At 47.3% G+C, this 16,266-nt stretch overlaps 1 protein-coding gene across 14 annotated transcripts in view; it reads right to left on the reverse strand.

The window, feature by feature from the left end:
* Window positions 1–4,339: 4,339 nt before the first annotated feature.
* Window positions 4,340–16,266, reverse strand: part of CELF1 (CUGBP Elav-like family member 1) — a 76,022-nt gene continuing 64,095 nt past the window's right edge. For 8 of the 14 annotated variants that reach the window (XM_043582483.1, XM_043582482.1, XM_043582488.1 and 5 more), the window contains 5 exons: window positions 15,118–15,246; window positions 14,672–14,782; window positions 13,811–13,996; window positions 11,299–11,442; window positions 4,340–10,907 (listed from right to left, as the gene is read on the reverse strand). In XM_043582483.1, the coding sequence (XP_043438418.1) occupies window positions 10,780–10,907; window positions 11,299–11,442; window positions 13,811–13,996; window positions 14,672–14,782; window positions 15,118–15,246 (698 nt within the window). In that variant the 3' untranslated portion in view covers window positions 4,340–10,779. The remainder of the gene's footprint in view (window positions 10,908–11,298; window positions 11,443–13,810; window positions 13,997–14,671; window positions 14,783–15,117; window positions 15,247–16,266) is intronic. The other 6 variants (XM_043582484.1, XM_043582481.1, XM_043582489.1 and 3 more) reach the window with 2 other exon arrangements.

Here is a 16,266-nt window from a genome sequence, read left to right on the forward strand (position 1 = left end):
TAAGTGGGTGGATTGTAGACTATGAGATTTCTATCTCCGTCAAGCTGTTTAAAAATACCAAAACCTCAGGAGGTCTCAGGTCAGTGGGACCCCCACCCCCCGACTTGGGGGTGGAGGGGGTGTTGGTGGGGATGCAGGCACGGCTCAAGTCCTGGAGCCTCAACTGCAGGAGCATCAGGATGGCTCTTCTCAGTTGAACTGTGTTCCATTTCCCCTCCCAAGACTCTGACTTTGATTTAAAAAGCAAGAGCCATCCCTAGAGCTGAAGCCTTTACCGGGGAAGAGAAAGTCAATGTATGCAGAAGAAATTAAACACCAGATGGTGGGGGTTGGAAAGGACTCCTGAGAGAGAAGGAAAATGCTTGAGAGAGGCAGAAGGTGCAAGAAAAAACCCTCTCTGATCCCTCCTGGAAGGGCAATGCCATCAGACATTAGTATGACATTCCCAGAGGTAAAGTCACAAACCTGGTCTCATTTCCTTCCTAATGCCTTTCTTCATCAGGGACTGAGACGCTCAGGTGAGCGCACTAGGTGAAGGACCTGGGAGCCTTAGGGCAGTGTGCTGGCTGAGAAAGCTGGTGCAGAGGCTGCCTCTGTGGGGAGCTGGGAACCAGGAGTGTGGCAACACCTAGGTCCGAGGATCCTATTAAAAAATAAAAGGTGTCTGCGTGTGGGTTTTAAAAAGGAATACAAAGTTTTAATTAAGATACAGCTATATGATTATAGAGGTGCACAAGCCTCAATGTTATCTATTTATTTAAAGTTTATCGAGAAAGGGGAGGGGGGGCGGAGGTGCAGAGAGAGAGGGACAGAGAATCTCAAGCAGGCTCTGTACTGTCAGCGTGGAGCCCAACACAGAGTTCGATCCCATGAACTGCGCATCATGACCTGAGCCGTAACCAAGAATTGGACAAACTGACTGAGCCACCCAGGCATCTCAAGCCTGAATATTCTTTTAAAGGTTAAAAATTGTACTTTTGGGGGCACCTGGGTAGCTCAGTCGGTTAAGCGTTCAACTTTAGCTCAGATCGTGATCTCAGCGTTTGTGAGTTTGGGCACCGCATCAAGCTCTCTGCTGTCAGGGCAGAGCTCACTTTGGATCCTCTGTCTCCCTCTCTCTCTGCCCCTCCCCCGCTCACACTCTCGCTCTAAAATAAACATTAAAAAAAAGTTGAGGGACACCTGGGTGGCTGTTATGCGTCCAACTTGGGCTCAGGTCAGTGGGTTCCAGCCCCACAGTGGGCTTTCTGCCTTCAGCGCAGAGCCGGCTTCAGATCCTCTGCCCCGGTTTGTCTCCCTCTGCCCCTCCCCCACTCACGTGTGTGCTCACACGCACTCTTTCAAAAAGGAATAAACATTAAAAAAAAAAAGGTAAACAAAACTACCTTTGGCATATTCTGTTTTGTACATTTTCAAGAGAAACAGCAGTCTAAGGACAATGTTAAATTGAAAGATGTTAAGTTGTACTTCACGTTCTATTTTTATATCAGGTTCTATCTCAGGAGAACAAGAATCCTAAGGCAAAGATTTGAAAAGACAAGATCTGCCACCTTGATCTTGAGTGACAGAAAAATTTGAACTAGATGGGAGAGAACTTCAGGTTCAATCACCCTCTCATTACAGAGGAAACCAGTTGGGAAGGGAGTCCTCAAAGGAAGCCCCTCTCTATCTTGGCCCCATTTTCCAATGTGTGAAACGCCCTCTGTGAGAAGACACCTTACGGGCGGGCATACTGGTTATGTAGTTTAATGTGTATTTAAACACATAATGTAGGGGGCGCCTGGGTGGCTCAGTCGGTTAAGCGGCCGACTTCGGCTCAGGTCATGATCTCGCGGTCCGTGAGTTCGAGCCCCGCGTCGGGCTCTGTGCTGACGGCTCAGAGCCTGGAGCCTGTTTCAGATTCTGTGTCCCCCTCTCTCTTACCCTCCCCCGTTCATGCTCTGTCTCAAAAATAAATAAACGTTAAAAAAAATTAAAAAAAAATAAACACATAATGTACATTAAAAACAGAATTAAAATATTAAACTTGTGATTTCATAAATACTAATGGTCAGAACGAGGTGCAGTTGAAAAAGGTGCATTTCAAATGGATTTAGAACACCAGGTGGTGATGGTTGTACAGGACTGTAAATGTACTGAATGCCATGGATTATCTACTTATGAGTGGTTTAAGAACATCTGGTGTTATATATGTATATTTCATCACAATGAAACAAAACATTAGGTAGAGAACAGTTGTGGCAGGACTGGCGCAGAAAGTGCCCCAGTCCTCCAAGGAAGTGGTGCCTTGTCAAGCGTGCGGACCATCTATCTGGGAGCAGTGAGTTATTAGCAAATCCCTTCTACACCAAGATAGCTGCTCTAAGGGTGGGGGTGGGTGGGGGCCAGGTTGCAACGGTTCACCACCTGAGGGAACCACAAGAGTTGTAGTCCCCCCAGGTGCCCTCCACTGGAGCCTAGGGGGCAGCGTGCAAGCATGTGTGAGGAGAAGGCACAGCTTAACTAAGGCACATTTGTTTGCTCTTCTGGAGTTATTTCTCCTCAGCAGTGGTTAAGAGAAAGGGCTCGGGAGGTGGGCAGACCTGGCTTGATTCTCCGTGCACACCACCTCCTGGGAGGCAACACAGTATCTTTTTTTTTTTTAATTTTTTTTTTCAACGTTTATTTTTTTTGGGACAGAGAGAGACAGAGCATGAACGGGGGAGGGGCAGAGAGAGAGGGAGACACAGAATCGGAAACAGGCTCCAGGCTCTGAGCCATCAGCCCAGAGCCTGACGCGGGGCTCGAACTCCCGGACCGCGAGATCGTGACCTGGCTGAAGTCGGACGCTTAACCGACTGCGCCACCCAGGCGCCCCAACACAGTATCTTTTTACTGAAGCTTTTTTAAAGTTTATTTTTGAGAGAAAGAGCAGACATGTGCACACAAGTGGGGAAGGGGCAGAGAGAGAGAGAGGGAGACAAAGGATCCTAAGCAGGCTCTACACTGACAGCAGAGAGCCTGATGTGGGGCTTGAACTTGCAAACTGTGAGATTGTGACCTGAGCTGAAGTCAAGACACTCAGGAGGCCCGAACCAATGTCTTTTAACCCCAGCTGACTCACCTACAAAAACGAGAATGGGAACAGTAGCTCCCTCCCAGGGATGTTATAAAGATTGGAACATATAACATGTATCAAGAGTTTCCCATGGCACCTGGATTGTGGTAAACAGTCAATGAAGTTAGCTAGGATAATTACGGCAGAGTAATACAAAGTTTTCGCTTTTAAACTTATTTTTAATGAACACAAACGAGGAGAAAGCACTATTCCCAAATTTATTTGCGTTCAGAACTCTTACTTCATCAAACATTTCATGGGCTAGTACTCAGTGTTAACTCCCACTGAGAAATGCTCCTCCAGATACACCTCACAAACAGAGACTCTGATGAGGTTGGGGCCTGGCCCACCCACAGCCCCTGTGCTGGCTGCAGGCCTCTAGCCTCCCAGTCCAATGCTGAGCCTGCAGCCCTTGGATGTCTCAGGAGGCCCAGCTGTAGAGTCTCAGAGAGTGATCTAGAGTTAGTAGTAAACTCAAGGAATCCTAGAGATGCCCTTCTGTGACCTTGTTCTGAGGTCAGAATGAAGGGGACAGGAGCTGAATCACTTTGTGGTGGAGCATTAAAGGCCCAGACAGTACGGGTCTCCTGTTCTGGGACTCGGTGCTGGTTGGTTGCCTCCCTGGCGCGCAGGAAAACTCCACAGCCCAGAGAGGGGATCTGCACTCATTGGTCTAGCCAATTCTGCAGCGTGGCAGCCGCTACTAGAAATGGAAGCAGCACAAAAATTAACATTTACACAAAAGTTTGAAGATGTTCCTGAGAGCTTGTTTGGAGACTCTAGCAGGGGAGCACAGCTACCCGCATACCCTTGACCGAAGAACGGTCCTCCTCTATTGGGGAAGGCCGTCCTCTTCAATAGAGTGCGCAACTTCGGGAGGGACGCACATGGAACAGTGAGGGAGGAAGGCGACCCGCCTAGCCAGCCAGATCAGCCGCATCAACCCTGGCGATCAACGGGGTGACAGATGTCGCAGCCAGATCGCCCTCACATCCATGAAGATGCTCCTGTATCAGCAGGAATGTTGTGGAAGAATACGGAATAATGGAGAAGGTAGTTTTCTGGGGAGAAGTTACGTTCTTTCAGGAGCCTTTGGTGAGTTCAGTTCCATGAAACAGGCACATCAAAACAAAACCTTATCGGGGTACCCACCCATTCTTCAGGAACGTCACCATCCCCACCAGCCCCAAGGACCCCACTGACCACCCCAACAATCAATAATAACTCTGAAGACAACGTCAATTCTTCTCAAACAGTTTAATAGCAAATAAACAAAGGAAGGTACCACACTTGGCAGATACAAAATGACTTTTTGTCCGTGTGTCTGTGCAATTAAAACAGATTTAGGTTCCCCGTTGGGACAAAAGGAAAAACACACAAAAAAAGGAAGGAGATTCCTTTTAAACACATACTCCCTTGCTCCAAACTTGTAACAATTTTTTTTTTCTTTTTTAATCCACTACACAAACTCTGTGATCAGGTCAGAAAAGCGACAAAGGCTCTTCTTGCCCTTTTTTTTTTTTTTAAACCATTAAAGTAAAATCCATAATTTTCTACATAGTACAACACAAGTTCACACAGAAAAGACATTTTCTTTTGCAAATCAAAACAGGAAAGAAAGGAAAGCTCAAACAAGGTAAAGGAAAAGCATTTCTACGGCTGAATCACGACTTTGAGTTGATTGAATCCCGTTGTTGCTGCAGAACAGACTGTGCGTTTGGTCATAGTGGCAATTTTTTTTCTCTTCACATTGTGAAATCACTTTACATTGTTTTCTAGTAGAAAAGGCAAAAAACTGTACAAAACCCCTAGTGTTAAATACAACGTTTGTACCAATAAAAAACTCACACAGGTTTGTCTCCAAAATGTAAAGTTTCTTTTTTTTTTTTCTTTTTAAATTATTCACAAAAAGCAGCTGGAAATCAGAAAGGCAGCTGCCGCTCCAGGGTCTCAAATCCATTAAAACCACCACAGAACAATTAAAACAATCAGAGAGAGAAAAGGAAAAGGAAACAACGTCCAACGTTTGGCATTTGGTTTTATCCACAGGTTTTCCCAGAGCTCCTCTTGGAATTGAAAGCAAAATGTATTGGCAAACACGGATTCTGAATACACAGGAAGGGGAGCCTCGGCGCCTTCTGCCAACAGAGGCGGCTCTGTGCAGTCAGACTGTGGGGTGCACGGCAGTCTCGCTCAGGCTGGGGTTCCTGGCCTCTTTCCATCCAATCACCCCTTCCAGGAAATTAAGCAGCCTACCATACACTGGGCCTCCATTTGGCCGCCCTTTCCTCCTAGTAAGAGTGGCCTCAAGCATAATACTAGGCAACCCGCCGGGTCCCACAGAAGAAACTCTGCCAGGACCCCTTCCTTCATCAACCCCTGCATGGATGACGCTAACAGTGCTTCTACCTTCCCCCCCCCTCCCCCCCCCCCCCCCCCCCCCCCCCGTCCCTCGGCTACCCCTCTTCACCATTCCCTGGACAATCCTACTTCCCAGCTCTCCCACCCGCCAGCAGCTTAGGTCTGGGTGGAATCTATCACAAACTCCTCCCTCTGCAACCTCTTACCTCCACAGATCCATCCCGTGACCTCTAGTCTCCTCTGGCCTCTCCCTCTGCCATTCACATTCTTACTCAAGTCCCTAAGACCCTGAGGCTGGATGGTGCCACAAGAGAGGAGAGCAAGTTCCCCTCAGGGAACCAAGGAACTGGCTTGCCTGGCACCCAGGGACAGTAGCTATTTGGCTCTTCACCCAATTAAAACAAAAACAAAAACAAAAACAAAAACAACAAATCCCTGCCCTCACCCCCACCCCACTAAGCTAAGCAAGAGCAGAGCTGTGGTGAAGAGCCAGTGTGGGGTAGTTGGTGCCCAGGGCTGTAAACAGTGTGAAGACTGTAGTATTGTGCTTGTCACCTAGGAAAAGCGCTGGCAGGTATATTGCCGCTTAGTGCATGGATGGCCTCCTCCGAGTGGTTAAGAGCACCCTCCTTCTTCGGGGCTGAGGGACACTCACTACCCCTAATGCGCTGAACCTCTTGCCCACCCGCGGCCACCTTCTGGGTTCTATCTCTGCTCCTCGTGCCTGTCCAGGCCCCCTCCCCACCCATCTCTGAGCAGAGCAGCCAGCTTCCGCCGTCCCCCCCCCACCCCCCCAATGCTGAGGCCTGGAGGCCACATGAGGTGACAGTCTAAGTGCACAGGCAAACGCTCTAAGGGCAATAGAGGAGAAAGTTGCCACTTCAAAATAAAACAATACAATCTTGAAAAAAATAATCAACCCCACAACAATTTAAAACAGCTTCTTTGAAACCCTTTTAAATCGGTCAGTTTTTGCACAAACTATAGAAAACAGAGAGGTGAAGGTGATATATACGAAGGTGTGAAGAAACAGCAGGAAACATGCAAAACTTGTTTTTTCTGGGCATAATCTTAGTAGGAAAGGAAAAAATTCAAAACAAAAAAACACAAAAACAATACAAAAACAAAAAAAAATCAAAGCATCACATTTTGCTGTGGAGACTGTAGGAACAAGCATGGAGGCGGGCACAGCAGGGCTGAGGGGAAGGGGCCAGAGGGATTTGAAGGCTCCCTGCAGGGTCACTACAGGGAAGAACCACAAAAGAAAAAGAAAAAGGGCTGGCTGGGGCCCAAATTGCAGCCTGCGGTCAAAAAGGAAAGGGGTTCAGGTGTTTTCTGCAGTTGAGAACTCAGAAAAACAAAAAGAACACATGCGGTCTCCTCAAGCCCCACAAACTATATCAGCAAAATGTGCTCAGGAGCCTCAAAGGTTTTAGTGACATCTTTTATTTCATTGTTTACTTCAAAGTTGTCTTTAAAACTAAGCACACAGAGAAACAAAGCCTAGAAACGGACTGGCTGTGTGTTCACAGAAATACAAACACCACGCGGTATGTGCTAGTAGGGCTGCTCTGAAGACAGTTACAAAGAATTGGAATCACAAAATCAAGTGGTTATCTTATGAAGTTCTAGAAAAATAGATTTTTTTATATTCAAATGCAAGTTTAAATATTTCCCCTTCAGCAGTCGTTCTAGCAAAACCAATTTGGCAGCACAAAAGAAAAAAAAAGGAAAAGAAAAAAAGAAATAACAAAGAAAGAAACAAACATAATAAAAATACACGTCAGCATCAAAGGTCAACACAAGGTCAAAGGTGAGAGTTCAAGCATCAGAGAAGCTGAAGAGACAGGGATTTGGACGATGTACTTGACGCCACATCGACATGCTTTAGGCACAACGATGAACAAACGGCAGGAATCTAGAAAAAAAAACAAACCAGAAAGAGGGAGACCCACTGAGTTACACAGAGCAATACATCCAAACAGAGAGAGAGAGAAAAGGAACACTCACTGTGTACAGCCCTGAAATGAGGAGGCGGGCGGGGCGGGGGCTGGGTAATGACAGGGAACTTTTGCACATGCTAACAATGGACACAGGGAAAAGTCAAAAAGGACATGGAGGACACCAAGAAAACATCCAACTGCCAGAGACAGAAGGGAACCTAAGGCTTGGATTTCCCGAGGCGCCCCAACTCGTCCCAGGAAGAAGGTAAGGTCTCTCTGGTGGAGCAGAGGTGCAGCCTCCCCACTCCTCAAACCCAGGAGAAAATAGAAGACCATGGCTGGGGTGGGGGAACTCTCTAGGGGAGAGGGCCAGGATTTCTCCTCAATTCTACAGGGATGGCCTTTTGTTTCCAGAAATCCAAGCTTTTAGTTTCCACACAGGCCCTGGCCACTCATGTGGGACCCAGGAGACAGTGTCTGGCTGCATTCAAGGCAAATCAATTTCATGATAAAACCCAAGTAAGAAACAAAACTATAGCAGAAAACACATTTATGTAAGTGAAACCCCCACACAACAGAAAAGGATTGCTTAAGACTCGACTGCTAGTCTCCACTCTCCGAACTGAACCCTTCCACACCGTGAGACTTATAGGGGAGCAGCTTCTTCTTCACAAACCATCTTTGGCCTGGGGAGAGAACTGTGCTCAAGGGCAGTGCTACTGTGCTCACTCGCTGGGCAGGAGAGAGGAGAACAGAGAGAAGTGCCTGGTCTCACCAGCTGGCCGCTGTGGCAGCCCAGGGCCCTGCTGTGGCACATGCTCCTTTTAGAAAAGAGAACTCACAAGCAGGTATGAAACCTCTGGGTCTGCTATCAAAGGTGGGCTGACTGCACCTTTGCCTTTCATATTATTCAAAAAGGCATTTCAGAAGGTCCGGGAGCCCAGGACAAATCCACGGACAAATAATTGTGAAATGGGGGAGGAGGGGGATGGGAGAGAAAGTAGGGAGGGAGTGGAGTTCTGGGCTTTGGAAAACCCCATAATGGCCAAGGAGGAAGACAGAACAGAAGGTCAGCTATCACAGCACCGGCAGCACCCTGGGGAGCACAGCTCTCTCCTCCGCCAATTCACAGCATTAACTCCTTCCCCTCTGGCAGATTATTAGCTGGGCTGCAAACGGGCCACAGAGAGTCAGTAGTTTCAATCATACACAGCACCCTGTGTGTACAACAATCACATTCTGGATTCTACAAAATCCTGGCCTTTTCCAGAGATATAATTTAGGTAATAAATATTCTCCACCCCGGAGCTGTATAAAACTTCTATAAAAATAGAAACGACATTCTTGGTTCCAGCCGGTTGGGATTCAGAACAGCGCCTCCCCAACCTAGCATTTTTTTCTTTTTTTCTTTTTTCTTTTTTATTTTTATTTTTTTGCATTTATTTAAAAAATCCCATCATGACCCTGGAAGCCTTTGGAACAGTTTTATCCTTGAAACACAGGACACATTTCTCCCAGTGCACGGAATTCAAGTTTACGTGGTTCAGCTTAAGAAGTATGTTTCACGTTTCTTAGAGGACAACAGACCCAAGTTATCACTATGAGAAGGGAACAGCTGTCCCTGCTTCAATGGGATAATCCAACACCACCAAACTATCTGTACAACAGCAAGACGGTCAATCCCTGTCTGTGACCCAAAGGGACAGCATGACAAGGAGAGAGTCCCCATCTGACTTAATACCAAGGCAACCCCTTTAATCTCATCTCTGCTGTTAGGGGTCAGGACCGATGTTTGTGAGGCTTAAGATCCCAGGGACCCTGTCCCTGGCCTTGGCTAAGAGTCATATCCCAACAGGGCTACCTCTGCCCAGGTGCACATTCCCAACAGCGCGTCCTTTCTGGCTCTCCAGCCCCACAGCATTTCTTGGAGCAGAGGAAGGGCCCAAAGGCTGTGTGGGTCACAGGCAAGAGCCGCAGTGATGCCTGTGGGAGGCAGCAGGGAGCTAACTGTAAGCATGAGGACAAAAATGAACATGGTAATACTGAGGTAAATGAACACTAAATCCATATGGAGGCTGTAAACGTCCTGTTGTCTCCTCTGTCCCCAAGAGCAGAAGGGGCTGGAGTGGTTAGAAGAGGGGCCTGTCTTGGGGGGGCGGCGGAGGGAGGGCAGGAATACCACATCTGGGATCCCTCAACCACAGAGGCAAGCAAAGATTTCTCATCCTTTTACGGATAAGTGCTGGCCGCTGACAAATGCAGCACTCTGGCTTAAAGGTGCCTTCTGATTCAGGTACACCAAGAAGAAGGCTCCCCCCCGCCCCAATTCAATGGCTTTTGATCACTCTGCTCAGGAGAGGTGCCCCCTTCAAGCTAGATACTGTAAGCTCTTCTTAGATCTACCCTCATGAGAAAACTGTGGCTTGGGATGGAAGTGACACTCTGCTGTGGTCAACTACAAGGAAGGAAACCAGACAGTGTCTTGCCTAGAGACCTTGTTTAAAGGGACCTATTAGAAATGGGCCGTGGTCTAACAATATGGTGTTGAAATAAACTAAAAACGATCTTTTTGACTGGCTGCTTCTCCTTAACAGCCATCAGCCAGCCGGAGCCAATCCAACACCAATGGGTGGCTGGAAAAGCCGGTAATGGGTGATGTCTCCCTGCATGTTGCCTATGTCAAGCTAATTTAACAAATGCTTTATTTCCACAGAACTGTCTTCCCCTTCTTGGGAAAGAGCAGCAGAAATTCTGCACAAGAATCTGAAAAACAGGTGGCAAGAACTCAATAACTCCCCAGAAGATAGCTATGGAGGCACTTCAGCCTCTGGCTCCTGGGGCCAATGGATGTGGGTCACTGTCCTCACCTCCAAAGCCAGCCTCGCCTCTGCCCTCCCCCCCCCCCCCAAAGGCTCTTGGGCACCAGTTCTCATTTCACCCACTCTCGCACTCAGGGAGATTCTGGGGTCAATTTTTGGTTTCACTCAGTCCTCTCTTGGGGTAGTGTGGGGAAAGGTCTGATCTTTTTTAATGCTTCTCCATTCCCCCTCCTCCCCCCAGGGCGGTTTGATGTTGGTCCTTCTCAACACACACTGGTTACAAACACAGCAAACTTTAAATAAAGAAAAAAACTCAGGATATGGCACCTAAACTCCAAAGTAAAACACTGGAAACCAAAGCACAAACTCGTCCTCTGTACGAAGCGAAACTCCCACAGAAGGCAGTAGCCGAGTCTTCGGGGCAAGCTGTGCCTGCGAGAGTGGCAGGGATCAGGGTCCAGGGCTGTCAACACACAGCCTTAGGGCTTCGAATCATTAAGGGTGCTCCTCCCCCACTTACCAGAAGACCCTCTCACTCCAGTCTCAGAGGGGAGCACGCTCAGTAGGGCTTGCTGTCATTCTTCGAACGTTTGAGCTGCACTTTAAGCCGCTTCATTCCAATCTGAAAGCCGTTCATGGACTGGATGGCAGCTTGAGCCGAAACAGGATTGTCGTAACTTACAAAACCTGTGTATCCAAGCAGAAACCTGGGTGAGGGACATGATGAGCCAAGAGATATCTTATGAGCATAGTCTCAAATCCCAAATTTCTCAGCAGGGACAAGAATTCTGGAAATTGTATCACATGAAACAAATTAGATTCCCGACAGTACCACTTGACTTCTACATGGCACTTTTAAGTTTTCTGACCAACTATTTCCATACATTATTTTTACTTCCGGAGCAACAGTATGGGTAGAAATCCATCATCCATAAACAGCAATAAAAAAATTGATCTGCCCAAGGTTGAGTTAAATGGTAACCCAATTCAAACCCTGCTCTTCCTGCTTTCAGACCCTTTTTGTTCTCAGTGGTAAAGGCACTTAACCCTCCCGACACCGAAAGAGAAGCCAACATACCAAAACACTTGCTCAGGTTTGTCTGCTTGTCTATGAAAACCTTGGCAGACACGACATTCCCAAAGGGCATAAACATCTGCAGCAGGTCCTGATCTCCAAACTCCTGGGGCAGGTGGTAGATGAACAGGTTGGCTCCCTCTGGACCTTCAAAATACCCAGTGATCGAAAAGGCATCAGTGTTGGGGCCCCTGGGTGGCTCAGTTGGCTGAGGGTCCGACTCTTGGTTTTTGCTCAGGTCATGATCCCAGGGTCATGGGATCCGCTATCAGCACAGAGCCTGCCTAGAAATCTCTCTCTCCCTTTCTCTGCCCCTCTCCCACTCTTACTCGCATTTCCTCTTTCTCAAAAATACACATTTAGAAGAGAAAAAAAAAAGGCCTTCAGTATCAGTGTCAAACTTACCCCCCACTGCTTCTCATTTCTACCTGCATTAAAACAGTCTGTGTCCCAACACACAAATTCATTTGGAGAACTACAGATTCTCCAAATACGAAACAGGAACTAAAGGGCAATCACTGAAACAGACTCCTTCCCACTAAGGCGTGTTAGGATTTGACCTTGTGGGAGGAGCAAGTGCTGAGACAATAAACTAGGCAGACTTGCGTGTGGTGCAATAAAACTGGAGACTAAAGACTTGTACAGAAACACAGAAAAAGAAGTAGAGAGAGATTATAAACATAACAGGTTTCCAAACTGTGCTAGAAAGTATCAGGACAGCAAAGAGAGATTGGCAGTTGTGAGGCAGGAGGTGGGGGCCGGGAATGACTAAGGGACATGAGGGAATTGCGGGGGTGGGGGGAGCAATGGAAACATTCTCCATCTGTAAAGGTGGTTACATGACTGTATGCATTCATCAAAGCTCACAGAGCTGTATGCTTCCCAAAGGGTGAATTTTACCACATGTATAGTATACCTCAATAAAAAGAAATTACATTTTAAAAAGTGCCTATGACTGGAGCACCTGGGTAGCTCAGTCAGTTAGGCATCTGACTTCCATTCCGGTCATGATCTCACGGTTCATGAGTTGGAGCGCCGCATCAGGCTCTCAGCTGTCAGCACAGAGCCCTCTTCGGATTCTCTGTCCCCCTCTTTGTCCGCCCTTTTCCCACATGTGCACACTCTCTCTCCCTCTTAGGTGTCCAACTTCGGCTCAGGTCATGATCTCACAGCTTGTGGGTTTGAGCCTGCGTCAGGCTCTGTGCTGACAGCTCAGAGTCTGAAGCCTGCTTCAGATTCTGTATTTCTAATTTCTCTCTCTGTGCCACCCCTCTGCTCATGTTCTGTCTCTTTCTCTTTCAAAAACATAAAAAATAATTTAAAAAAAGTAACATTTAAAAAGAAAAAGGTATCTATGATTAACTCTGAGCTCAAAACCAGAATGTGCTTTCTTCTTCCAACCATTTACACTCAATGACTTTCTAACCAAAGGCAACTTATTATAACTGCAGTCTAGCCATTCTCCAGCCACCCAGCCTCCCTGCTGTCACCAAACACATTACAGAACACTACTGCATCAGGGCCTTTGCACTGATGAAACAGAGGTGTTCCTCTGCCCGCATTACCCTTCCTCCTCTAGATGTATGCATTGCTAGCTTACTTCCTCAGGTCTCTGATTAAACAGCAAGTGAGAGACCTTCTCTGACCATTCTACACAAAATGCTGTGCCTCTGGTGCTCCCCATCCCTCTTTCCCATTCATCAGTCTTCAGAGCACCATATGGAACACCTCATGTTTTTCCTGCTTTATTCTGTCCATCTCCATAGTTCTTCCAGTTCCTCCACTACCATATCCTAGGTACAGAAGCATCTTGATTCAGAGCAGGTGAGGATGCACCGTACCAGGAGTCCTTGCTGCCATGGCGAGAGAGGCTATGTGTCTTTTCCCCACATCAGTGCTTAAACCTTGCCAGCTTTGGGCTGCAGAAATCCAGTCAAGTATGAGCACAGAGGTGTCAGCAGGACTTTCTATTGATACAAACCACCTTCACGCCTCTTTCTGCCTAGAAAAGTCTCTCCTGAATTTAATCCCATTTATGCCACAGCACACACTTCCCAATCCATCAACCCACGGGCCATAATTTTCTGTCCCGTCACCTTCAGTGCCTCGTTAATTAGGAAAAGCACAGATCAGAAAATGAGGAAAATGCCAAGTAAGAGAGCTTAAAAGGGACACCTTGACAGAAGATATCCTCTGAGAAATTTATAATCCACAAAGATGACTTCCTAACAAAGACAGATTGTCAAAATACTGTCACACGGTAAGGTCAGTATGCTTCTTCATCTAAAACCTGCAGCCAGATTACAGGAGGGCAAATACAGGTTCTCATGTAAGCCACATCCAGAGAACAGTCCCAAAGCAGAGCACACTTCTCAGCACAGAACTTCTCAGTCTACCCTTGACACTGCCAAAGAAAAGCACTGATCTGACCACCTCAACGATCCTCCTGGCCTCTGCCCTGCCTTCAGCTCCACCTGTGGGGAGAGCGACCCCCTCGTCGTCCTTCCGCACTCACCTTCCTTCTGGCTTCCAGCAGCACCGATACTCTGCTGTGTCAACAGGTTCTGGTTGTACAGAGTAGGGAGTGCCGCGGCAGCATATTGCTGGATTCCCGAATAGGCCTGCGTCAGGGCCTCCATGGTGCTCCCGGTGCCGTTGGAAAGGCCACTGCTGCCCAGGCCACCATTTAAAGCAGCCATCCCTTGGTTGTGGGGAAGAGCAGGATTAACATATTGGGAAGACTTGACTGACGCCAAACACGACTCCAAGGTTTTCCCTTTTATCTCTCTCTCAGCTTCTCCCTGACTGGTCAGGTCTCAGGACACTCACCAGGCCTTACTGCCAATGGGAACATTAAAAAATGCCACACGCAGGTGTGGCTCTCCCCATTACATTCTTCCTACCTGTGTGAGACATGACAACACTTACACATGACCTGCTCCATTTTCTCTCTGGCTTTCTGCTACTTTCTCACAAAGCTGGAATGTGGCAAAATAAGCATCCCATATTTGGAGACTAAAAGGGGTGTGTGTGGTTTACGACAAGATGTGGGTAAACCCTATCATCAAAATAGCAGCAAATTCTATGTGCCTGACACTGTACTAAGCCATGAGCTCAGCACTTTACCTATGTTTTCATTTACTTCACAGCCCTCAAAGTATTCTACTCCCACTTCACAGATGAGAAAATGACCTTAGAAAGGGGGTATAAGGTTATAGCTAGTTAAGGAGCAGAGGTGGGATTTAACTCAGGTCTGACTTGAAATCCCACCATTATTCCTAACTTCACCGGGCCACCTTGTTCATTCCACTGGGGACCCTAAGATGTGCTACCTGAACAAAGAATGGCCTGATGGCATCCAGGGGCTGTCTCTCACCTGCCAAAGAGCTGACGTTGAGGCCTGCCGTTGCTCCAGCTAATGTCTGCAGGGCTCCAAGGGAGGCGATGGGGTTGACAGAGCTGCTGCTGCTGGAGCTCGGTGAGGACCCTGTGACCAGAAACCCAAGTGTTAAACTTGAGCCAACACGTGCTCCTCATGTCAACAGGAACCAAAGCACAAGAGTAATACTACTCAAGTATTCTCTTCATAAAGAGGTTTTCAGTTACTGATTCTGGTAACTGTCACTGTGGGACACAGAGTCAAATGACAGTTACAACAAACTCAAAACTGTGAGATTTCTCTTAAGTCACAAGATGACATTTGAAAATTAACTGTTCATAATCTTGACCCCTTTGGAAAGGGATGTTAACCACTCTCCAGAATGACAGACCCCTCTCTTAGGATTCTGCACAAGGCACACTGGGTTCCGGTGACACGCTTACCTGAACTGGTGAGTACGCTGAGGGGGCTGCTGGATGTAGTGAGAGCATTGGTACCACTTGGTGTGTTCTGAGCTGCACTAGCTGCAGCAGCTAGGGCAGCCAAATTCTGTAACTGCATTGCATTTAACCCTGCAACATCCAAAGCAAGAGATCAGCCAGCAGATAAAGGTTCCTCGTAACCACTCCAGCAATGACCGCACACACTGGCGAAGGCTGGTACCAAAAGGACCTCTTCTAGATAAACCTTACAAGTAATACTACAAGGCTCCAAAAAAGATATCACTCAATTCATTAAGAAACTTGACATCATTTCCTCAGAGAAGAGATATCTAATCCAACAGCATGACATCCCAAGTGAACATTCACAACAGGCACTGGCAATTAGGAAACCAGGAGAGGGTTAGGTCTGTGGTCTACCATCACACCAGGTGTCCAAGAGAACAACAAATGACAAAACCTATGGCACAGAGCAGGACTGCATCTGAGCCCCTCGCTCTCACTTTATGGGGGATTTGCTCTTTCCAGCGGAGGTGGACAGGCAGAAAATGCAGCAGGATTCAGGTGGCCAAAGGAGGAATGACAGGAGGGGAATACATGTGAGAACAGCAATAGGAGAAAGACTAAGGAAAAACCACCACTTTAATAGCAGATTACTCATCAGAAAGAAGAGAGAGAAAAACAATGCGGGGGGGGGGGGGGGGGAACACCTCCAAGTAGAATCCAAGCAACAGTTAAAAGGAACAAGAAATCTGAACTGCACCGACAGTGTGTTGCAAACCATTTATTGGACCATGGAAAAGCAGATGGGAAGTGGTTTGCAGGGAGAGTTAGGAAGAATAAAAAACGAAACTACAACAGAGATTTCCAAAAACTTAGCAACTTTCGAAAAACGTACCAAACTCCAGGTCCCTAAGACAAAGTGAACCACTATCAAAATTTCTCACACACTAAAATGCAGTTCACCTAAGACTACCCCTTTCTCAAATACACTTGCTGGGCCTTCACCCACTGCAGAAGGGTTAGGGGCAGAGGCCCTGGGACTGCTCCACTCCCTACCTCCACTAACTTGTCTGATGGCCCTACTTTTGTCTGTGGAGCCCCATTTTGTCATCAACTCGGATATTTGTCAATTAAGTTTTCTATGCATGT

The sequence above is a fragment of the Prionailurus bengalensis genome, chromosome D1 (genome assembly GCF_016509475.1).
Source record: "Prionailurus bengalensis isolate Pbe53 chromosome D1, Fcat_Pben_1.1_paternal_pri, whole genome shotgun sequence".
Lineage (NCBI taxonomy): Eukaryota > Metazoa > Chordata > Mammalia > Carnivora > Felidae > Prionailurus > Prionailurus bengalensis.